The 24,383-nt window shown below is 46.3% G+C and overlaps 1 protein-coding gene across 11 annotated transcripts in view; it reads right to left on the reverse strand.

Annotated features, from left to right (window-relative positions):
* LOC143491504 (NACHT, LRR and PYD domains-containing protein 3-like) overlaps window positions 1-24,383 on the reverse strand; it is a 91,591-nt gene that overhangs the window by 35,435 nt on the left and 31,773 nt on the right. For 4 of the 11 annotated variants that reach the window (XM_076990578.1, XM_076990577.1, XM_076990572.1 and 1 more), the window contains 3 exons: window positions 9,541-9,717; window positions 8,819-8,995; window positions 8,063-8,657 (listed from right to left, as the gene is read on the reverse strand). The exons of 1 other annotated variant lie outside the window; for it this stretch is intronic. In XM_076990578.1, coding sequence (XP_076846693.1) covers window positions 8,630-8,657; window positions 8,819-8,995; window positions 9,541-9,717 — 382 coding nt within the window. In that variant the 3' untranslated portion in view covers window positions 8,063-8,629. 6 more of the 11 variants (XR_013125215.1, XM_076990582.1, XM_076990574.1 and 3 more) reach the window with 6 other exon arrangements.

The following is a 24,383-nucleotide window of genomic DNA, read 5'->3' on the forward strand; positions in this document are numbered from 1 at the left end:
TTACTACTACAACTCACATTCATTGATTCGTTGCTTACTACAACCCATCTCACCCTTTGCGCTCCCAAAATGCTGGATTTCTCCTAGTTACAAAAATTTGTAAGACTACAGCCAGAGGCAGAGCTTTCTCATTTAAAGCCCCTCAATTATGGAATAGCCTTCCAGCTCCAATCTGAGATTCTGACAAAGTTCCAATTTTTTTATCTAGACTTAAGACTCACCTATTTAATCAAGCCTTCAGTTAATATTCCCCTTGTAAGGTGTGGGGCTTAGACTTTGAGATTTCTGGTAATCTATGTTGATGCTGTCATCCAGCTGTGTCATGACACAGGCATGAAAATGGGTCAGGGGTTAAAAAGGTGAGAAGACCGGGGGGCGGGGTATGTGACGTCATGGGCATACTGCGAGGGGGTGGGGGTGGCTGCTGGTGTACGGGGATACAGCGACAGGTGATGCCAAATATTACGGAGCTTGTAAGGTGACGTCATGTAAAAAATATAATAACGCGTGGCCACGACTTACTAACGCATGCGAACGACTTACTAACACGTGCGAACAAGATAATTAAGTATTACTTTATATAAAGCCAGGTTTACCTTCCTTGGGCAGTCAGTTCGCGAACATCCCTGGGATCTGCTTCCTTTGCTGTGAAAAAATAAACTTTGTTGCCGCGTGTGAAAGGCGACGTTAGTATCTCGTTCCCACGCGTTAATATGTCGTGGCCACACGTTATTTATTTATTTTTTACATGATGTCACCTTACGGGCTCCGTAAAATATAGTAAAATCCATTAAAAAAATTTTTTTGACTGTCATGTCAATGGATTCAATGGAAACCGCTTTCGCCATTCCGGATGGCTCAGTCAAAACCATTACGTCTTAATGAACCAATACATACATCAGCGGCGAAAATTATTGTAAAAATACCAGGTTTACGTGTTTTTATTTTCTAACATGCAGTCATGGCTTAGTGGTTAGGGAACTGGTCTTGTGACCGGAGGGTCATGGGTTCGATTCCCAGACCTGAGGCCATGACTGAGGTGCCCCTGAGCAAGGCCCTTAACCCTCAATTGCTCACTTGTATAAAAATGAGATAAAAATGTAAGTCGCACTGGATAAGGGCGTCTGCCAAATGCCATAAATGTAAATGTAAATGTAACATGAGCTAAAGCACAGGGTAGACTCAAACGACAAGAGTTTACAACTTCATCTTCAACCTTTTCAGCCCTGGTGCGAATGTGATCCTCACACGTCACTGGATTCACCAGTTACAACTACAGACACACTAGAAAAAAATCTTGTTTCTTATTTTATGTCACCGTTAACTACACGGGGTTGACGCGAACTTAAATAGGTAGATAAATGGGCCTATTATCACAAGAGCTTGTGGTTAGATCTGACAGTGTTCAATGCTGTAGCGAACGGCAGTAACTTTGTTTTACCGCAAAATATGAAAATGATTGAAACCATTAATAACCCAATTAAATCCACCCAATTAAAAATGTACGATCTGGTAAATGTATGATGTGGTAAATGTAGTGGTAAATGTACGATGTGGTAAATGTAGTGGTAAATGTACGCTCTTCTGTCCGCGGTGTAGCACTAGGTCCTGCTTCTCGTCCCGCTTAGCAGTAAATGAATAACATGAAGAACGTTGGTATGATTGAAACGCTATTTGGCCTCTATGAAGGTTCTGGGCGGAAACTGCTGGCCAGTCATTGAAATAGCCAATTTCGGAAGTGCTCTGTTTGCTAATTAAGTCAATATGATAATTAAAATATAATCTCCCGACCCCCCAGACCCCCCCCCCCCCCCCGCCCCCCAAACAAAAAACTCATCGGATCTACACGATTCACGTAGGTCACTCTTTTCAACTTCAAAACGGTGAATTTCCCCGAAAGGTGACAGATTTTCATGCCTGATGACATCACTCTAGTTGTGACAATGACTTGACTGGAAAGCAATGTCTCAGTGAGCCCTCATGCCTGTGGTCACCTCTGAACCCCTCCCTTTAGTTATGCTGCTATAGATTAGTCTGCCGGAGCCATATGCTAATCACTGGCACGTGAGCTATGTACGTTTAAATCAATGGTGGTTTAAATTGATGTCCACACACTCAGTCTGTATTGTCTATCTTTTTGCATGCTTCTAACTAAGACAATTGCATGCAAGCACCTACAAGCTCCTGGGAGATGGTCTGGTTTGCCGGTGGATGTACTGATGCCGGGGTTGGATGTGTCATTGCCGCAAGAGGACGTGCTGATGCTCCTACCTGAGGCTCACCATCTGCACTGAAGGGACTGTGACTACTTGGCCAGGGAACAAGAACCTTAACTATAACTGTAGAACCACCTTTTGTCCACAAATACGGACTTGTGCTAACGGGTCGCCCAATGGAGGATGAGTTCCCTTTTGAGTCTTGGTCCTCCCAAGGTTTCTTCCTATTCCCCACCATCATAGGGAGTTTTTCCTTGTCACTGTCGCCTTTGGCTTGCTCATTAGGGGTCTGGACCCATACGATTGTAAAGCTGCTTTGTGACATGTTGTAAAAAGTGCTATATAAATAAATTTGACTTGACTTGATTGAGCAATCAACTGAATAACAGTATATTTACCTCATTCTTTTAATCCCAAACTCCCCCCTCCCCATGTATATGCCCCTGCTATAAAGACACACACATTTAAATTCTTACATAAACATAATTGTCAATGAGGTTCATCTGAAACACACTAGAGCATCGTTGCTGATGCAGGTGTCTCCCCTCCTGTCCTCCAGGAACCCACAGTGTGGTTGAAATTCTGTAAACCCAAAATGGTGAGCACAATAATAGTCAGAAGCAGTTGGTTAATAAAGTAAAATGAATTTATTAAACAAGTAAGGATTAATTTCAGAGACCCCTGTTACAAACACACAAGGCGTCTGCCACAGAGAGATAATTCCCCCCTGGGAACTCTCATCTCATATACTTCAATCCATAAGCACACAAGGTGTTCATAAGGTGATTAAATGAATATGACTGGATAAATTTGACATGAATCACACATGATTGGTCAAATGTATATTGGCCCCTCCCCTCATGCCTCATCCACGCTTGGTGATCTCATGATGGTCTGAGAGCCGACGTGGCCACTTCCATGTTGAGACTAGGAGACCAGCTGGTGTCTCCAGTGAGGTCAGTTTAGAAACATTGAATTCCAGGAATGGACAGAGGACGTCCAGGGAAAACAGTACAATTCTAAGGCCTACTGAACCACACCAGACACTGAATGACCTTAGTGCCCTACTTACATGATTAACACACATATATAGGTAAAAAGCTCTAGCTTATACATCTGTCATGTGACTATAATGTTTAACATATACTGATAAAGCATAGCATCAAGGAAAACGTTTTTTATCAAGGAAAAATTTTCCACCACAACAGCACCAACACCACACATGAACAATGAATCAGGCAGTTCCCTCTTTGTCTTGGAGCATTTTATTCCGTGCGTGTAGGTGTGTGTGTGTGTGTGTGTGTGTGTGTGTGTGTCCTGGTGTCTGGATGTGTGAAGACACACAGTCTACTGCATAATGACACACTCACACTAACACACACAACCATGGAGACTCGTGTATGATCACGTATGGGTGTGTGGTCGTCCTCTATATGAGACGCAGATCAGATCAAAACAACTTCGGTGTCTCCACTGAAGTGGTCAGATACTGTAAGACATGAACACACAGATACAGTAAGACAGACTGTAGAGAGAAGGAGAAAAACTCCTCACACTTACAGATCAACATACACATGAACACAAACACAGACACTGTGTATTCAGGACAAACATGCAGTGATGTGGATGTGTGTGTGTGTGTGTGTGTGTGTGTGTGTGTGTGTGTAGAGATAGAACTAGTGATTGACTGATATGGGTTTTTGATGGCCGATGCCGATATTTGGATGGCAGTAGTGGCCAATGGCCGATATGTAAAGCCGATATTTTCATTTTTTAATTTGAAAACTAATAAAATACTATAATAAAAATGACTACTAAAGAACAATTAGGGTTGCCACCTAGGTCTGACAAAAAACAAGGACACTGTCACACTGACACAGGGTGGTGAGTGTAATTTGTTGACCGGGGGTGGCGAACGTAAAATGTTACCAAAGGGGTTTAAAATGGACACAGCGAGAAAAAAAGACAGATTTAAAGTGTGCAGAAACAGTCTGAATCGTGGTTTGAACTAACCTAGTTTTTTTGCCGGGACCGAATATTAAAAAGAAGGAAAACCGGGACAAACCGGGACAGCCCGGGAAAACAGGGACAGGCATGTGAAAACCGGGACAGTCCTGGGAAAACCGGGACAGGTGGCAACACTAATTTACTAATTAAATTAGTGTTAAATAAACACTAAATAACACTAATAAACTAACACTAATTTATTTAGCACAGTCTGCTCTTTGCTCTTTTTGCAGTTCACTTCAATTAAAAAAAAGACAAAAACTAAATAAAATACAAAATTTCAGTGCACTTAACATACACAAGCAGATAGCAGCATCACTATATTTTTGAGAATGAACATTCATTAAAAAATAAAATAGCAGCAGTAGTTTGTACTCCTAGCAGCTTGTACTCCTGTCCCTGTGCTTTCACTGATGTCTGCCTGTAAGTGGCAAAATGGACACAAGGGTTCAGAATGACGGAGCTGCCCACAGCATTGCCTGTGTGCATTGTGTAAATATCGGACTCTTGGGCTCATATATTGGCCAATGCTGATTATCTAAGAAATGCCAAAAATCTGACAGATTAATCCGATTATATCGGTCAATCACTACTCAACTCAACTCAAACTTTATTTATAGAGCACATTTCAAACAACCGAGGTTGACCAAAGTGCTGTACAGGATGAGAAGCTGCATTGGGAATAAAAGTAGGTCTGATAATGTCACAGTTCCAAACAATTATAATCAATAAACAGAAGCAGTGCAATGACATAGAAAATATAATAAATAAAACTACAAATAAATAAAACAAATTAGAATAAATAAAATAAAATATAAAACAAATCAGAGTTATCAGCAAAACGTCTATTTAACTATAATTAAAAGCCATGGAGAATAAATGTGTTTTTAAAGAAGATTTAAAAATCTCAAGAGAACCTGCAGATTGAATGTGCCCGGGCAGGTTAGCGCCCTCTAGTGAGACCGTCGGCGGGCCCAGCTCCTTTATGGCCTTATAAAACATATTAAACATTAACATGTTTAAACATTAAACATTTCCTATCCCATCTACATGCCTACCGAGTTTTAGACGTCTACATGCAGCCGATCGCGAGATATCTGGCTTTGAAGTTGGTGACAAAAGTGCACCTCGCGGGGGGGTCTCCCAACATATCCGTTTAAAATACATATTTATGATGTGAGATGTCTTAATGTTTTGTCACCTAAAAATCGTATACCAATAAGGCTGTAATTTAAGACCTTAACATCGTAGATCCGTTGTGGTTAAATATCTTAAAAAGCTTGCTCACCTCACTGCAAAATTGTGCCTAATCAACTTCCTGGATGAGACGCTCCGACAAATCTGCCCCCTAAGCGTCACCGAAGCGTTTTGAAAGCTGATTTGTCCTCTTATTACAAAGCTGCAGCGGTTCTGCTTTGATTTGAGTGTTTTTTATTGGTCAGAAGAGGGTAGTGACTTTGAGTGACAGCTTTTACAACCTCTCACCGCCACCCCGGTAGATCTTTCTGACTTGGTCATCTTATAAGTAGCTCGCAAGCTGAAAACTGTGGGCACCCCTGCGCTATAGGGGCCTTTTTCTACACCTGTGAAATGAAGTTCACTTTGTACCTTTGGGTGAACAATAAGGACAAGTGAGACAGTTTGTTTATTTCATAAACAGCATAACTGACATCTGTAACCATTAGAAATACGTAGTTCAGTACTTTATTTAGGACACATTTCTTTCACTCTTGTTCAAGTTCCCAAACAAACACCTGTTGCCCAACAGCCCAGAGCAAACGGAGCGCTGTGCCCCCTTTGACCACTAGATGGCAGCAGTACACTACAAATTATTCTCAATAAGAACACATTTTAAATGAATTCAGATCTGTATGTTTATTGCACCAACATACATCTATTTTCTGCATATAAATGCATTAACATGTCCTTAATAAGCAACAAAGACAAAACAGTTGCTTAATAAAAAAGTGCAGAAAGGAATTTGAACTCCTTCATATCAAAGAACTGTAATGCGTAGCGCGCTGCGGAGCGAGGAGGCGGACACAAACGCTGAGAAGAGCGAGATTTAACAAGGGGAATTAGGCGAAGTCGTTTGTACACGGGTCAAAACGGGAGAGCCGTCCAAGTGGTCAACAGGACAGGCAGGAGTCGTAACTGGAGAGCCATTCACAACAGAGAAACACATCGGAGACGGAAAATACCAGAACAGCGATGACAGATAATCCACAAAACCGAACAAACCACAAATAACAGACAACGGGCGAAACACAGAGATACAAGTACACAGGACTAAACTAGACACAACTGAACACAATGACGACACGGGCGTGGCAGACAGAGGGAAACCAGGACAACAGACACGCAGGGCGGGATAACCGGGCAGGGAACAACACCGACACGGGAGAGGGGGGCGTAGCCCTACGTGACAAGAACAAAAAAGTCCTGCTCTATCGGTTTTTTTTCTTTTAATTATTAAATTATTATTGATGTATTTGCGGGCCGCACTGAGTGAGGACGAGGGCCGTGTGCGGCCAGTTGCCCATCCCTGTTCTACATAATTTACAGCAGCGTTTCACATCAACACCTTCAGAACTTTTTATTTGTAAATGTTTTCCCTGTTGTAGGTCACGTGATTAAATTAAAGAAGGACCATAATAATTTAATGATGTAGGAGTCTAAAAACACACCTACATGTACAGTTATCTACACACACACACACACACACACACACACACACACATTCATTCATAATAATCTAATGATGTAGGAGTCTAAAAACACACCTACATGTACAGTTATCTACACACACACACACACACACACACACACACATTCATTCATAATTATCTAATGATGTAGGAGTCTAAAAACACACCTACATGTACAGTTATCTACAAACACACACACACACACACACACACACACTCATTCATAATAATCTAATGATGCAGGAGTCTAAAAACATACCTACATGTACAGTTATCTACACACACATTCATTCATAATAATGTAATGATGTAGGTGTCTAAAAACATACCTACATGTACAGTTATCTACACACACATTCATTCATAATAATCTAATGATGTAGGAGTCTAAAAACATACCTACATGTACAGTTATCTACACACACACACACACACACATTCATTCATAATAATGTAATGATGCAGGAGTCTAAAAACATACCTACATGTACAGTTATCTACACACACATTCATTCATAATAATGTAATGATGCAGGTGTCATGTGGTCCTGCCTCCCCCCTGTCAGTCTTGTCTTTTGTTTTGTTCTCTGTGTGTTTTGAGTGTCTTTTATTTTGACATTTCCTAGTTGTCTCTGTTTTCACACCCCTGCCGTGTTCTCTGCCCCTCGTTATCACTTTCAGGTGTGTCTTGTTGTGTCCCTTGTTTAGTTGATGTATTTAAGTCCTCTGTTTGGTCTCTGTGGTTTTGGGTTATTGTAACTTGTGAGTTGAATGTTGTTAAGCTGTATAGTGTAATCTGTGAGTATTTGGTTTGTCTCTATGACTTTTGTGGTTCTTGCTTCTTTAGTGTTAGTTTTATTGTTATCTTTGGTCTTTGTATGAGTTGTGTTGTTTTTGTGTTGGACAATTGTATTAAAACCTCTTAAAAGCTGCATATGCGTCCCACCTGCCAAGCCCTGTTTGTTACAGTAGTAACAAAATGTAGGTGCATGAGTCTAAAAACATACCTACATGCACAGTGATTTTCATCTGGTGATTTCTGGACAAAAGAAACATTGAAATGATAAAGCATGTATGGATGAACTGATGTCAATACCTGTATTAAAGGTTAAATTATGGTCTACACTGGGCTTTACATGTTTAATTCATATACATTTATTACCTTCAGACTACATTTTATAAAGATTGGAGTAAAATACACAACATTATCTTCACACACACACACAGTTCCTGGTTCACTTTCATATTGTGATAATTCCACTTATTCCACCTCTCACAGTGTTGATGGTTATGAACTTGGAGAACATAAAACAAAAGTATAAAAATATCATCACAATCACGTATGTGTGTGTGTATGTATGTGTGTGTGGTTGTCCTCTTCACTGTATAAAGTGCCATATTTTGTCAATTGTGATTTTTTTACACAGCAATCGAAATTTGTCCTCCGTATTTAACCCATCTGTGCAGTTAACACACAGCAGTGATTACTAGGGGGCTGTGGTGCACACATGCCCAGAGTGGTGGGCAGCCCTAGCCCGGCGCCCGGGGAGCAGTTGGGGTTAGGTGCCTTGCTCAAGGGCACCTCAGTCATGGCCTCAGGTCTGGGAATCAAACCCACGACCCTCCGGTCACAAGATCAGTTCCCTACCACCAGGCCATGACTGCCCCATGAGAGACTCAGATCAGGTCAGATCAACTTCAGTGTCTCCACTGAAGTGGTAAGATACTGTAAGACAGAGAATAGGACAGAATCAGACATGAACACACACTCATCACACTCTATACACAAACTCAATCAGTGTAAACACTCATTGTAGGGTCTCCAGTGTACAGTGTGGATCCTGTGTGTGTGTGTGTGTATGAAGAGTCAGTAAGTCAGTAACTCACTGTAGTTTCTCCAGTGTACAGTGTGGATCCTCCAGTAGAGCAGAGAACTGCTTCACTCCTGAGTTTCCTGGATAATTGTAGTTCAGATTCAGCTCTCTCAGGTGTGATGAGGGGTTTGACCTCAGAGCTGAACACAGAGCAGCACAGCCTTCCTCTCTAATACTGCAGTAAGACAGACTGTAGAGAGAAGGAGAAAAACTCACACTTACACATCAACACACACGTGAACACAAACATCTCTCTCACTACCACACACACACCTTGCCTCACACGCACAAGCTCACATGCGCAAGCACACACACACACACCCACAGAGTTACTGGTTCACTTTCATAATGTGATAATTATACTTATTCCACCTCCACAGCTCCATAACATCACAATGAACTTGGAGAACATAAAACAAAAGTATAAAAACATTCATTTTATTTTTTCTGAACCATTTTACGGAACTTAACAATCATATGGCAGCAGTTACAGGACGTGTGTGTGTGTGTGTGCGCGCTTGTGTGTATGTGCGCTTGTGTGTGTGCGCGCGCTTGTGTGTGTGCGCGCGCTTGTGTGTGCGCGCGCTTGTGTGTTGAGTGCGCGTGTGTGTATTTGTGTGTTGAGTGCGTGTGTGTTGAGAGCGTGCGTGTTGAGTGCGTGTGTGTGTGCATGCGTGTGTGTGCGTGCGTGTGGAGTGCGTGTGTGTGTGTGTGTATAAAGTGTCAGTAACTCACTCTAGTTTCTCCAGTGTACAGTGTGGATCCTCCAGTAGAGCAGAGAGCTGCTTCATTCCTGAGTCTCCTGGATAATTGTATTTCAGATTCAGCTCTCTCAGGTGTGATGAGGGGTTTGACCTCAGAGCTGAACAAAGAGCAGCACAGCCTTCCTCTCTAATACTGCAGTCAGTCAGACTGTAGAGAGAAGGAGAAAAACTCACACTTACACATCAACACACACGTGAACACAAACATCTCTCTCACTCCCACACACACAACTTGCCTCACACGCACAAGCTCACGTGCGCGTGCACACACACACACACACACACACACACACACACACCTACACACACACACACACACACACACACACACACACACACACACACACACAGAGTTACTGGTTCACTTTCATATTGTGATAATAATTCCACTTATTCCACCTCCACAGCTCCATAACATCACAATGAACTTGGAGAACATAAAACAAAAGATAAATAGATAGATAGATGGATAGTCAGTCAGTCTGTCTGTCTGTCTGTCTGATTGATTGATTGTCCACAGGGGAAATTTGTTTGTCAGACAGAGCAGATCACATAGGTATACTTAACACATACCCTCCCCTCTCTACACCAAACATAAATACATATATATAAACACATACACGTCAGACAGAGCAGATCACATAGGTATACTTAACACATACCCTCCCCTCCAAACATAAATACATATATATATAAACACATACACGTCAGACAGAGCACATCACATAGGTATACTTAACACACACCCTCCCCACCAAACATAAATACATATATAAACACATACACGTTAGACAGAGCAGATCACATAGGTGTACTTAACACACACCCTCCCCTCACCCCACCAAACATAAATACATATATATAAACACATACACGTCAGACAGAGCACATCACATAGGTATACTTAACACATAACCCCCCCTCTCTACACCAAACATAAATACATATATATAAACACATACACGTCAGACAGAGCAGATCACATAGGTATACTTAACACATACCCTCCCCACCAAACATAAATACATATATATAAACACATACACGTCAGACAGAGCAGATCACATAGGTGTACTTAACACATACCCTCCCCTCTCTACACCCCACCAAACATAAATACATATATAAACACATACACGTTAGACAGAGCAGATCACATAGGTATACTTAACACATACCCTCCCCTCACCCCACCAAACATAAATAGGCTACATATATATAAACACATACACGTTAGACAGAGCAGGGGGGTATTCCAAGAAGCGGGGTTAACAAACTCTAAACTTAACCCTGAACTCGGAGTTGTCTTACCCCGATCTGACATACTCAGAGTTTTCGGTTCCAAAACGGCGGATCGGAGTTAAAGTAATCAGGGTCGTTCAACTCTGAGTAGGTTGACCCAGACACAAGCGCGTTCACGCGTAACTATGAAAGGCATTCTTAATGGAACGCAGATAAATAAGATTTATCATGGACTTAAACGCGAAAATCAGCCGAACATCGTATTTCACACCACTGTAGCTTGAAGTATTAATGACTGCGTATGCAGAATATTTAGATATTATTAAACGTAAATGTAATACTGTGGTAGCTGCTAGAGAAAGGCAGTCAGCATGTCAAAAAATTGCCAACAGAGTTAATGCGTGAGTGAAAATGATATTTTTATATTTAGCAGAAGGGTGCGATTATATTATTATTTTCTCCACCTTTATAATACTGTATTGAGTTTTTAAATATTTTTTTATTGAACACTTACTAATTCCAGGTCTAATCTGAGTGGTGTGAAACACACATGGCATCAGATAAAAATGAAGTAGAATATTGTACAAAGTGGTATGGCTGTACATAGCTATATCTTATTCTTAAAATATATTATAAAATATATTTATTTACAGGAAAAATGAAATAATGAAACATAACAGTGAATTTGACTGTAATGTATATTAAAAGGTTACAGGGTGGATGGTGGGGTGGGTGGTGGTGCATGATTTAATGTGGAAAGCAGTGATTGCAGATGGAGTCTCTGACAACTCCACCATCTCTGTTGTCACCCACATGCATGTAAGGTTCCTCGTCTGTGGGCATGTCAGAGATGGTAGGCTGTCACTCTTCCTGGATGGTTGCAATGTTGTGTAATACCACATATGCCATTATTATGTGGCACGCCCTATCAGGGGTTACTCTGAGCCCCTTCAGGCACTGGAACCTGGCCTCGAGGATTCCTAGGGTCATTTAAATTCTTGCCCTGGTTTTGCTGTGGGCCTGATTGTAGCGGGACTGTGGTCCAGGTGCAGGATCTGAATAGGGAGTCATAAGGTAGGCCTATAGGACAGGCAGGGATACCCTCTGTCTCCATGAAGGAGGCCGTCATGTCCTATAATCACACTAGGGTTTGCAAAGATTTAACTATTACACTGCATGTGAACAACTAGCAAAACTACAGCAGGCCTACTCTGTTCAGATTTGTTGTACAGTGTGGAATCATACACGGATCCTGGCCATCTGGCTTCAACATTTGTGACGAGGTGGGAAGCATCACATATGATCTTGATGGGAAGAACAGTCAGTTACAATAGCTACGTTATTTTTGTTACCATTAAAGATAAGTACATTATTCATTAAGGATTATAAAGGTTAGTACCTGTACATTAATGCTATGGATGAATTTTCATGTTCTAATGGTGCTGGAATAGGTAGCATATGTAGGTTCCATCAATACAGCCAATCACTCTAGGAAATCCTTAAAATGTAAATGGAATGAAGTTTGTTATATACTGCTTCTCCTTTGCTTAATTTCTTTATTGTCCTTGTGAATTAAAGACAAACCAGTGATGCTGTGGAATTCCTCTTTGATGTCCATAACTGGCTTAAGCCCAGGAAACACCACAAAACTGGGCACTAGTCCTTTTAATGCCAGACATAGTTTTCGGACAGACCGACATACAGTAGCTTTGCTGACAGATTCCGCATCTCCTACAATATAAAGAAAACTTCCACTAGCAAAAAACGAAGACCGATATGTAACAATCTGGAGAGAATTTAGGGCTGATCCGCGATGTGTAATATTTGAAATGTTATTATAATAATAAAGTTATTGATGTAAGTAATGGATTGTGCTGAAAACGATAACGTTCATTAAAAAAATAATCCGAAAATGATAGTAGGCCTATGTCTATTCGGGGTTTTATAAGGCGTTCCCGACGAAGAGCTCGGCGAATAAACTGAGTTTCAATATCCACATGATCTTCGAGGAAAGGACACGTCATGATGACGTGTTTGTAACTCTGGGTCAGGTCCAAGTTAACCTGCCAGCGAGCAGGTTAGCTTCAGAGCATAAGTTGCTATAGTAACTGACTCAGGTTCTCTCTGAGCTCGGTTTCTGGAACGGAAAACCTCGAGTTTCCGTGAACTCTGAGTTAACTTACCCGGGTTTTCTCGCTTAACCCGCTTCTTGGAACACCCCCCAGATCACATAGGTATACTTAACACATACCCTCCCCTCCCCTCACCCCACCAAACATAATTACATATATATAAACACATACACGTCAGACAGAGCAGATCACATAGGTATACTTAACACATACCCTCCCCTCTCCCCACCAAACATAAATACATATATATAAACACATACACGTCAGACAGAGCAGATCACATAGGCAGTCCAGCAGATGTCACAGAGGACACGGGGAAGCGTTCCACAGCCCGCCGTGTGCTTACATTCAGAGCAGCTATCGCGGAGGGCACAAAACTTTTCCCAAACCGTGCCCGTTTCCACGCCAAAGCCCTGTATCTACACCCTGATGGGAGCAGAATGAAGTGGCGGTTGAGGGGATGGCTGGGGTCATGTGCAATCATATGTGCTCTGTTTCTGGTGGATTTGCTGTTCTGGTCTGGTAAGTTGGGGGTGGGTAGGCCTATTATCTTGGATGCAGTGTGAGTGATGCGTATAAGTTTGTTCCTATTGGTAATAGTTAACATGTTTAAAAAGCAGGGTAGACAGTATAGGAGGATGGGTTGGACTATGCTCTTGTACAGGAGAAGTAAGTGACAGGGGGCAACAGAAAGAGCTTTAAGCTTGCAAATAGCTGTAAGTCTTTGTTGGCTGCTTTTATGGATCACCATGATATGTTGTTCAAAACTGAGTTTATTGTCCAGGGTGAGTCCAAGGTATTTGAAACAGTCTACCATTTCTACGGTTTCACTGTCTATACAAATGGGATTATGAATAGTGTGTGTTTGTGATCTGGGGTTGGTAATTACTAATTCTTTGGTTTTACTGATGTTGAGCTGGAGATAGTTGTTTGTGCACCAGTTTGTGAGATGAGAAATGGAGTCTTGGTATGCTGAGATAGAGTTATTGTCATTGAGGAGTGCAAGTATAACGGTGTCGTCAGAATATTTGAAATATGTGGTGATATGTGTGGGGCTTACACGGTCATTGGTGTACAGAGTAAAAAGGAATGGGCTTAGGACACACCCCTGTGGGGCACCGGTGTTGATAGTGGTGAGTGATGAAGAGACTGTACCTATTCTGACGGATTGTGGTCGGTCACTGAGGAAATTGTGAATCCAGTGAATGAGGGCTGGAGAGATGTGCAGCTGGTGAAGTTTGTTAATCATCAGGTGACGCTGAATTGTATTAAAGGCAGAACTGAAATCAATGAACAGAAGTCTGGTATAGTTGCCGGGTGTTTCTAGGTGTTGCAGGAGGGAGTGGAGGAGACATGCCACAGCATCCTCCGTCCCCCTCTTAACCTTGTAGGCAAACTGATGTTGGTCCAGATGTGTGCTGACAACTGGAAGGAGAGTTCTAAGGATTAGTTTTTCCAAACATTTCATGATTATTGAGGTAAGTGCGCCTGGCCGGTAATGATTGAATTCGGAAGGGCGGGGTTTCTTGGGTATTGGGATGATGGTAGATGTTTTCCACAGAACTGGTACCGTAGCAGTGCTGTATGATTCGGAGAAGAGTGAGTGGATGATGGGGGAAAGCTTAGCTGCACAGTCTTTAAGCACTCGGGCACTGATGCCATCCGGCCCCGGAGCCTTACCAGGCTTACATCTCCTCAGCTGCTGGCGAACATCCTCAGCTGTGAAAGGGACCTGCTCGGCTGGCTCCTGGGTGGGAATAGCCTCCAGTAGATTCGTGCATGTGTCTGAGTGATCTACTGTGTCGAACCCGGAGTAGAAGGTGTTTAGGTCCCTGGCAAATGCCTTGGGGTCTGAAATTGCGTCTAATTTGTGCTTGTTCTTCTGTCCTGTGAGTATCTTTATTTTTTCAAAGGCCTGTTTTGTGTTCATGGTGCTGAATTCCTGTTCCAATTTATCTTTATATTTAAGTTTAGCCTTAGTAATGTCATTTTTTATTTCCCGGTTAATGTCTTTGAGTGTAGTCCAGTCTTGCCTTAGAAAAGCCACCCGTTTTTCTCTCATTCTGAGTTTGATGTGTTTGGTGATCCAGGGTTTGGAGTTTGGAAATCTCCTGATGTGTCACGTAGGGCAACGCCCCCTCTCGTAGCTGTCACTCTGGGTTCCCTCATGTCCGTGTTCCCTGCCTGTTTGTCCCGCCCTGCTCGTTGGTTTTGATGGATTCCTTGTTTGTTACCACGCCCCTGTGTCATTGTCATCACGTGTCCCTAGTTTAGTCCTGTGTATATTAGTCCCTGTGTCTCCCAGGTCTAGTTGTCGGTCTTTTTGTTTTTCTCTGTGTTTTGCCTGTTCGCCCCAGTGCTGCTGTTCCGTGAGTCTTCCTTGTTGTGTTCGCTATGTCTGTCCGTATTTCGTGTCCTGACTGCCTACCCGTTATGACCCATGCCCGTCACTTCGACTCTGTCTGTGGAATTTCCCTTAATAAATCTCGCTCTCCTCAGCGTTTGTGTCCGCCTCCCTGTTCTGCCCCGTGCAGAACGTTACATAAAGACCGACCTTACAAGGACACAGCGAGGGAGCGAGACTCTGGTGAGTTTAATCGCTGTGATGAGATGTTGGCTGGTTCGGTCCAGTTCAACTCTCCGATATCGCAGCGTGAACGAACCAGAGACAGAAATTCCCCTGGCGCTGTGGGAACACGGAAGTCTCCTGTTGAGCGCTACGTGTCTGCCCGGCTTGATCACTATAGGGAGGAGAAACCTGTAGTACAAGTCGCGGGCAGACGGATTGAGTGCACAGACTGGCGTTTGCTTAACCCTGGCTCTCGATGGCTTCTGCGAGCTCCCGACGCCTCAGAGGAGGCGGAGCCGTCGCAGAGAGAGCCACCGAGGGGCTTCTGTGTCTGTGTATTCTTCCAGGCTCACCCAGGACCCTGAGGAGGAGGACCTACCGCCGCTGATCCCGCCAGCTACACATCACGACACCCCCAAGTATTTTTTGGGGGGGAGTACAAGCCACGTCGGCTTGGCGGTCCCGCCCCCCGATGACGTCAGTATGGCGGTCCCGCCCCCCAATGACGTCAGTATGGCGGTCCCGCCCCCCCGATGACGTCAGTATGGCGGTCCCGTCCCCCGATGACGTCAGTATGGTGGTCCCGCCCCCCGATGACGTCAGTATGGCGGCTCTGCCCCCCGAGGACGTCGGCTTGGCGTACACGCCCCCCGAGCGCATCTCCTCACCCCAGGTTCCTGTCCCCGCTGCCCGTAGGCAGTCCGTGCCGGTTCCTGTCCCCGCTGCCCGTAGGCAGTCCGTGCCGGTTCCTGTCCCTGCGACCCAGGAGAGGTCGTCCATGCCGGTTCCTGTCCCTGCGACCCAGGAGAGGTCGTCCACGCCGGCTCCTGTTCCCGCTGCCCGCCAGCGGACCCTGCCTGTTCCCGCTGCCCGTCTGGCGGCTCCTGTGCCCGCTGCCCGTCTGCCGGCTCCTGTGCCCGCTGCCCGTCTGCCGGCTCCTGTGCCCGCTGCCCGCCGCCCGGCCGCACCTGTGTCCCCAGAGACTGTGCTGCCCTCTATTGGGCCTGGACTCTTTGTGCCCCCTGCTCTGCCATGTGCCCCTGTCTCTTTGCCCATGTTCCCCTTGCTCCCATGTTCTGTCCCTGGTTTTGTGTTGGTCCCAGTCCCTGTGTGTGTGCCTGTTCGTGTCCTTGTGCCCGTCCCTGTGTCTGGTTCCAGTGGTGTCCTCTCTGTCCCGGTTCCCGTGTCTGTTCCCCAGATTGTGACCCACTTCGTTCCTGTCCCAGTCTCCGTCGTCCAGGCCGTGTTTGCCTCAGTGTTTACCTCTGCCCTGTCCCCTGGCCCCGCTCCAGTGTCTGTCCCCGGTCCTGTCCTGTCCAGCCCTGCTCCTGTGCCTCGCCCTGGCCCTATCCTATATCTCCCTGTGTCCCGTGTCATGCCGTGTCCCAGGTCCCTCGTCCTATTTTGTCTGGTCCTGTCCCTCCGGTCTGTCCTGTGTCCGCTGTCCCTGTCCTGTCTGCCCTTGCGTGCCCCGGAGTGGCACGCTTTGAGGGGGGGTTATGTCACGTAGGGCAACGCCCCCTCTCGTAGCTGTCACTCTGGGTTCCCTCATGTCCGTGTTCCCTGCCTGTTTGTCCCGCCCTGCTCGTTGGTTTTGATGGATTCCTTGTTTGTTACCACGCCCCTGTGTCATTGTCATCACCTGTCCCTAGTTTGTCCTGTGTATATTAGTCCCTGTGTCTCCCAGGTCTAGTTGTCGGTCTTTTTGTTTTTCTCTGTGTTTTGCCTGTTCGCCCCAGTGCTGCTGTTCCGTGAGTCTTCCTTGTTGTGTTCGCTATGTCTGTCCGTATTTCGTGTCCTGACTGCCTACCCGTTATGACCCATGCCCGTCACTTCGACTCTGTCTATGGAATTTCCCTTAATAAATCTCGCTCTCCTCAGCGTTTGTGTCCGCCTCCCTGTTCTGCCCCGTGCAGAACGTTACATGATGGTCTTTGTTGGTATAATCATATCAACACAGAATTTTATATAATCTGTGATGACGGAGACCTTTTCCTCTAGATCAGATCACCCTTAAAAATGTCCCAGTCTGTGCATGCAAAGCAGCCTTGCAGCTCTGCAATGGCGTCCTCTGACCACTGTTTGGCGCTGTGGATCTCAGGCTTCTCCCGTCCGAATACAGGGACAGACACACACGTAACAGGCGCCAGACTACGCGCCAGAAGAAGGGTGATTAGGGGGGAGAGATCCGGAGCCGCCGGAGCGGCGGTGGGCAGTCCCCCTCCAGCCTTCGTTGCGAACCCACCAGCGCCCACGGGTACCGCTCGGCTGGTGAACGCGCCCGGAACAGCGCGGATGACGGACGAGCCTGGTGAGCCGTAGGGATCTCCCTCCTCGCTCCGCGACCGCGCTCTGGAGGGGGCAGTGTGGGCTTCTTCTCTGACCTCCATCTCCTCTTCCTCCTCACTGCCCAAGCTCCAGATCATCGGAGAGCCTGGACTCTCGCCCCGAGAGTAGTCCATGGCGCTCCTGTCGGATGGGTCAGGGGACGCGCTCACCACCGGGCTGGTTCTCCCCCTCACGGTCTTCACGGAGCGCTCTGACGCCACCGGGCTACCCTCATCCTCTGTATACGGGTCGCTGTCCATGCCCTCGGACACGCCCGAGTACACGGACGGAGGGTAGTCTTCCCCGCCTTCTCCGTAGTAGACGGTGGGAGCGGTATATAAGGAGGGTGGATAGTCCCCTTTGCCCTCACCGAGGTCGTCTGCAGAAGCAGAGCCAACGGAGGGAGGGTAGTCCAGCCCCTCCTCCTCGTCGCCTTCCCCATAGTCCACTGTGGGGGCGGAGCAGACCGAGGGAGCCGGGTCCACTTCTCCGCAGTAGTCCATGGTGGACGCTTCGCCCACCGACGGAGGGTAGCCCTCCTCCTCGTCCGAGTCCTCTGCCTCAGAGTCCCCCTCCCCGAACTCGTTCTCTGGGATCTTCTCCACCCCGCCGAGCGCAAAGGAGCTCACCCGCAGGGGTGAAAGCTCCCTGGATGAAGGGGGGTGGTACGTCTCCCAAAGCCGCACCGCCTCCTGGCGGAGCTTCTCCGCCACCTCGGGGTCGTGCTGCACCCTTGGCTGTCGCAGTAGGGACGCACAGACCGGGTCCAGCTCGAGCTGCGCCAAAGTCGGCGGTGCTTTGCGGCGCGGGGGGGGGGGGGGGGGCTGAAGAGCGGTGGTGCCGCTTGCTGGGCTTCTTCCCCTTTTTGGGCTTCGCCTTGTAGCCTGGCATTGACGGAGACCTTTTCCTCTAGATCAGATCACCCTTAAAAATGTCCCAGTCTGTGCATGCAAAGCAGCCTTGCAGCTCTGCAATGGCGTCCTCTGACCACTGTTTGGCGCTGTGGATCTCAGGCTTCTCCCGTCCACAGACCAGTGCTGGATAAAATCCTTTAAAATCCCAAATCTTTGTATAAAAAAAAAAAAAAAAAAAAAGCAAAAGTAAACAGTTACACTATATAAAGTGCATTTACATCTTGTAACGCTGGGGTGCAGCATGAAGGACGAGACACGGATCCTTGCTTTTGCAGCCAACGTCACTGCTTTATTAACAGAAGCGCAAGACAGCACACACAGAAACACCTACACATACACGTAATGTGGAGAATCAGACAACGACAAGCACAAGACACTGCGCGAACGCACATTAAATAGACAGACAACATGAGCCCCGAGTGATTACGAGACGATCCACAGGTGGGACGGATGAACACACACAAAAAACCACACCCACGAGAATCCACTGACGCAGACGGCAAGACGCAGACGACGTAAACACACACCCACAGGGAGGGGTCCGGAGCTGTTCCGTAACACATCTATCAAATTTAATTAGTGGTGGGCCGTTAACAGCGGTAACGGCGGTTGTTAATTTGATAATCTTATCGGGCGATATAAAAATTATCGCCGTTAATCTATTCTTAAAGTTGGGTTGGGAACCGGGTCAAAATGGGTAAGCAAACTATGATGACTTTCAACTTGATAGTTTAGCTCGGCTGTATTCCTAACTAAATTGCACAGTAGGGGCGAGAACGAGTTTTCAAACCTGTGAATTACAAATCGTATGTGTGTTTGCATGGATGCAGCCACGAAGTCGCCAGGTCTGCTTCATGGAAAATTCATTTTTAGGAACGTAAAGTGTTACCGGAGCGGAGCTCGGAGCGGTCGTTTTCTGCATGGTCCTAGCGCTAGATTCGTCGCTATTTAAATATTTATATTTAACCGTTAAAACTGCAGAGGACCAAGACCAGCTTTTGAAAAAGTCCCCCCCAAATTACGTCCGTGAGGTTAAATGTACTAAATGTTGGCTTACATTTCAAATATCATGTTTAGCTGAATAAACATGTTATCAACCCCTTTTAACCCCTAGATGCATAACTGGGTCTAAAATGACCCGAGAAGGTTGTTTTCCTGATATATCTTCACAATGAAAAATTGTTATCTTTTCATATTCCAGGTATTCCTCAAAAAACATGTTTTTTACCTTTTATAAATTTTAAGAAATTGTAGTTTTTGTATTACTACCCAAAGTTTCCATAAGTGGGTCAAAAATGACCCGCATGAATTTTCTATGGAATCCAATGGAAACCTTTGATTTTTTTCAATGGTGGCTGTCAGAAATAAATCAAAAGTGGACTACACATACTATTTGAGAAGTTTCATCCCTCAGGAAGATTATTTTACACAGCAAGAGCTGATACATGTAAGTATAATCTTCATAATATTATGACATGAATAGTAATAATAATATTCTGTGTGTCTTTCATGATGTCACGTGCGGCTACGCCCCCTCTCCTAGCTGTCACTCTGGGTTCCCTCGTGTCTGTGTTCTTGCCCGTTTGTCCCGCCCTGCTCGTTAGTTTTGATGAATCCCTTGTTAGTTAACACGCCCCTGTATCATTGTTTGCACCTGATCCTTGTCTAGTTCCATGTATATAAGCCCCTGAGTCTCCCTTGTCGGTTGTTTTGGATGTTGGTTTTTCGTACCAGTTTGGATTGTCTTTTGCCTGTGGTTCGTGTTCTCTGTGTTTCCCTGCCTTGCTCGTGTTTGCCTTGTTTTCGTTATGCCCGTGTATCTGTGTTATTCGGACTGCCCCCCTGTTTTAGTGATGACGATTATGGAATGCCCTGCAATAAATCTCGCTCTTCTCAGCGATTGTGTCCGTCTCCGCGCTCCGGGGCGCGAGCCCCGTTGCATAACAACCGACCTAACAAGGACACAGCGAGAGAGCGAGACTGGTAAGTTCAACCGCTGTAATGAGATGTTGACTGGTTTAATTCGGTTCGACTCTCCGGTATTACAGCGCGAACAAACCAGAGACAGGAATTCCCCTTGCGCTGTGGGTACAGGGGAGTCTCGTCGCTGTAAAAACAAAGCGAAATCACTTTCGGTTTCTGGCTTTAGCGACGAGCTCCCTGATGAGCGCTACGTGTCTGCCCGACTCGACACACGCTACAGGGAGGAGCAACCTGTAGCGCGAGATTCGGGTAGACGGAAGGAATGTGCAGACGAGCGTTGGCTTGGCTCTCGGTTGGCTTTCAAAAGCCATTGTGAGCTCCCGATGCCTCCGTCGAGGCGGAGTCACAATGAAAGCCACCGAGAAGCAGTTGTGTCTGTATGTTCTTCCAGGCGCAGACCAGACCGGGGAAGGAGGAAGACCACGCCCCCGGTTCAGAGCCCCGCTGCCACAACGCATGAGGTCGTTGCCTACCCTGAGGAGCTCCTCCCTCCTTCAATCCTGCCGGCCTCACCCCTAGAGACGCCCAAGAATTTTTTGGGGGGGAGTAGTGGTCACTCAAACCAGGAGTGGCCGGCTCGGACCCTTGATGACGTCAGCATGGTGGTTCTGCCCCCCGAGGACGTCAGCCCGGTGGTTCCGCCCCCCGAGGACGTCAGCCCGGTGGTTCCGCCCCCCGAGGGCGTCTCACCCACGCCGGTTCCTGTCTCCGCGACCCAGGAGGGGTCGTCCACGCCGGTTCCTGTCTCCGCGACCCAGGAGGGGTCGTCCACGCCGGCTCCTGTTCCCGCTGCCTGCCTGCCGGCTCCTGTTCCCGCTGCCTGCCTGCCGGCTCCTGTTCCCGCTGCCTGCCTGCCGGCGTCTGTTCCCGCTGCCCGCCAGCGGACCCTGCCTGTCCCCGCTGCCCGCCAGCGGACCCCGCCTGTCCCCGCTGCCCGCCAGCGGACCCCGCCTGTCCCCGCTGCCCGCCAGCGGACCCCGCCTGTCCCCGCTGCCCGCCAGCGGACCCCGCCTGTTGCCCTTGAGACTGTGCTGCCCCCTGTTGGGCATGGACTTTGTGTTCCCCCTGCTCCGCCCTGTGCCTCCTATGTTCCGTTGCCCGTGTTCCCCTTGCCCCCTGGTCCCATCCCTGGTTTTGTTTTGGTCCCTGTCCCCGTGGTTGTGTCTGACAAGGTCTGTGTTCCTGTTCCCATGTCTGTTTCCGGTGGTGTCGTCTCTGTCCCCGTCCCCATGTCTGTTCCCCAAGTCATGACCCGCTTTGTGCCCGTGCCTGTCTCTGTGGTCCATGCTGTCTTCACCTCAGTGTTTGCCTCTGCCTTGTCCCCTGGCCCCACTCCCGTGTCTGTCCCCAGTCCTGTACTGTCCAGCCCTGCTCCTGCTCCTTGCCCTGTCCGGTCTCCCTGTGCCCCGTGTGCCGCCATGCCCCAGCCCAGCTCCTGGCCAGTCTCTGGTTTCTCTGTCCCTGCCATGCCCCGGTCTCCGTGCCCTGCTTTCCCCTGGTCTGTTCCTCCGGTCCGTCCCGTGTCTGCTGTCCCTGTCCCTCGCCGTGTTCCGTGGTTCCCTGTCTTGTCCTAGTCTGGTTCCCTGTCCTGTCTGCCCTTGCGTGCCCCGGAGTGGCACGCTTTGAGGGGGGGTTCTGTCACGTGCGGCTATGCCCCCTCTTCTAGCTGTCACTCTGGGTTCCCTCGTGTCTGTGTTCTTGCCCGTTTGTCCCGCCCTGCTCGTTAGTTTTGATGAATCCCTTGTTAGTTACCACGCCCCTGTATCATTGTTTGCACCTGATCCTTGTCTAGTTCCATGTATATAAGCCCCCGAGTCTTATATACATGGAGTCTTAAAAAGAGAGAGGAACTGTCAATGACTGAACAGTTATAGACACACACACACACAAAATGGATGTTCGCTATGTTCACATTTATCTATTACTTTTCTTGGTAAATTAATTTTTCAAAGATGTTAAAAAGTGAAAAATAAAGATATTTCAAACATGAAATCATTATTGTGTGGTCTTAAATATAATACTAAATATTATAGAAGTAATTATTCTTAACCAAAATGACAAAAATGGCACAAAAACACATTGATTCTCATCGGGTCCTTTTAGACCCACTTATGGAAGGGTATAGGGTCAGTCACTTGTGCATCTAGGGGTTAATGTACAGTATGTAGGCTTACAAATTCATGTTTAACTGAATAAACCGTTGAACACAAGTAGCCTACATTTTATTGAGCATGTTTTTCTTCAAATATCAAAGTAGAACAGCTTTCTCAAGCAGTCATTGATGCATTTTGGAAACAGGAGATGAGCCCCTGGTCTAATGCACCCTCTGTATTAAAAAACCCTATCTCAAAAACTGACTTTTAGTCATTACTTGGATAGCACGCATATGAGCCATTTTAATATAGATTAATCTAGATTAATCTAGATTAATTTCAAGATTTCAGTGAGATTAATCTAGATAAAAAATATTAATCTATGCCCACCCCTAAATTAAATTAAATTCTCTCAACCTGAGACAACTGGTTTGTTCACAACAGAAGTAAACTTAACAATAAAACCTCTATCCTTAATTAAATAAATCAAATACACAGTCTCGTAGACATTCAGGAACTTCAAGTATTTTCTTAAATAATGTCGCCACCTTGAAAATGCCAATTTTTCTTCGGCTTGCTCCTGCCTCGACAGTTCTGCCTCTTCTCCGTTTGTGTCGCGTGTCGCGGTGTGCTTCGGCGCGCGTGTAAAAACACTGGCTCTGATTCGCTTACTGATTTGTTAAGTTAAACAGGTGTTACACCGAGAACTGTGACCTATCGAGATCTGTTACTCCTCACTAGTCTGGGCAGCGGTCTGCTCGCATTACTGTTAGTATATCAATATATAGTAATGCACTGCTTTTAATGACCAGTAACATCAACGGCGTTGTAACGACAGGAAAAGTAATTAATTATATTATCCCGTTACTGACAAAATGATGCCGTTACCTAACGCCGTTATTTTTAACGGCGTTATTCGCAACACTGGTGATAACGTTATGATCACCTAGACCAAGTGGCGGGTGAGCCCGGCAGACATATGTGTCTGTAATATTCCCATAACACAGGTCCAGGGTGTTCCTCCTCCTTGTTGGAATGTTTACATATTGTTGGAAGGAAGTTAGTAAACTGTCGAGCCTGCAGCTATTGAAGTCGCCCATGATAAACACCGGCGCATCGGGAGGTTTCTCCTGAATTTTGCTAGCGGTGCTAGCAATTAGCTCAGCTGCGGTTGTGACATTCGCTCGGGGTGGGGTGTAAACACAGCTGATGACCAGGTTAGGGAATTCCCTTGGAAGGTGGAAGGGTCGCATGGACAGTGTCAGCATTTCCAGGTTAGGTGTGCATACCTGGCCATGAACTTTGATGTTGTTACACCATCTGTTGTTGACATATACGCAGACCCCTCCACCACGCTCCTTTCCCGAGTCTCTTGTCCGGTCCGCCCTAAAGATGTTGAAGTTGTCAAGCTGTACCTTGGTGTCCGGAATGGTCTCGTTCAACCAGGTCTCCGTCAGGGCTAGAATACCGGCTTCCCGGTAGGACCTTTCCATCCTGCATTTGGCATGGAGTATGTCGACTTTGTTCCGGAGGGATCGCACGTTGGCCATGAT

This window comes from Brachyhypopomus gauderio, unplaced genomic scaffold (assembly GCF_052324685.1).
Source record: "Brachyhypopomus gauderio isolate BG-103 unplaced genomic scaffold, BGAUD_0.2 sc76, whole genome shotgun sequence".
NCBI classification, from domain to species: Eukaryota; Metazoa; Chordata; class Actinopteri; order Gymnotiformes; family Hypopomidae; genus Brachyhypopomus; species Brachyhypopomus gauderio.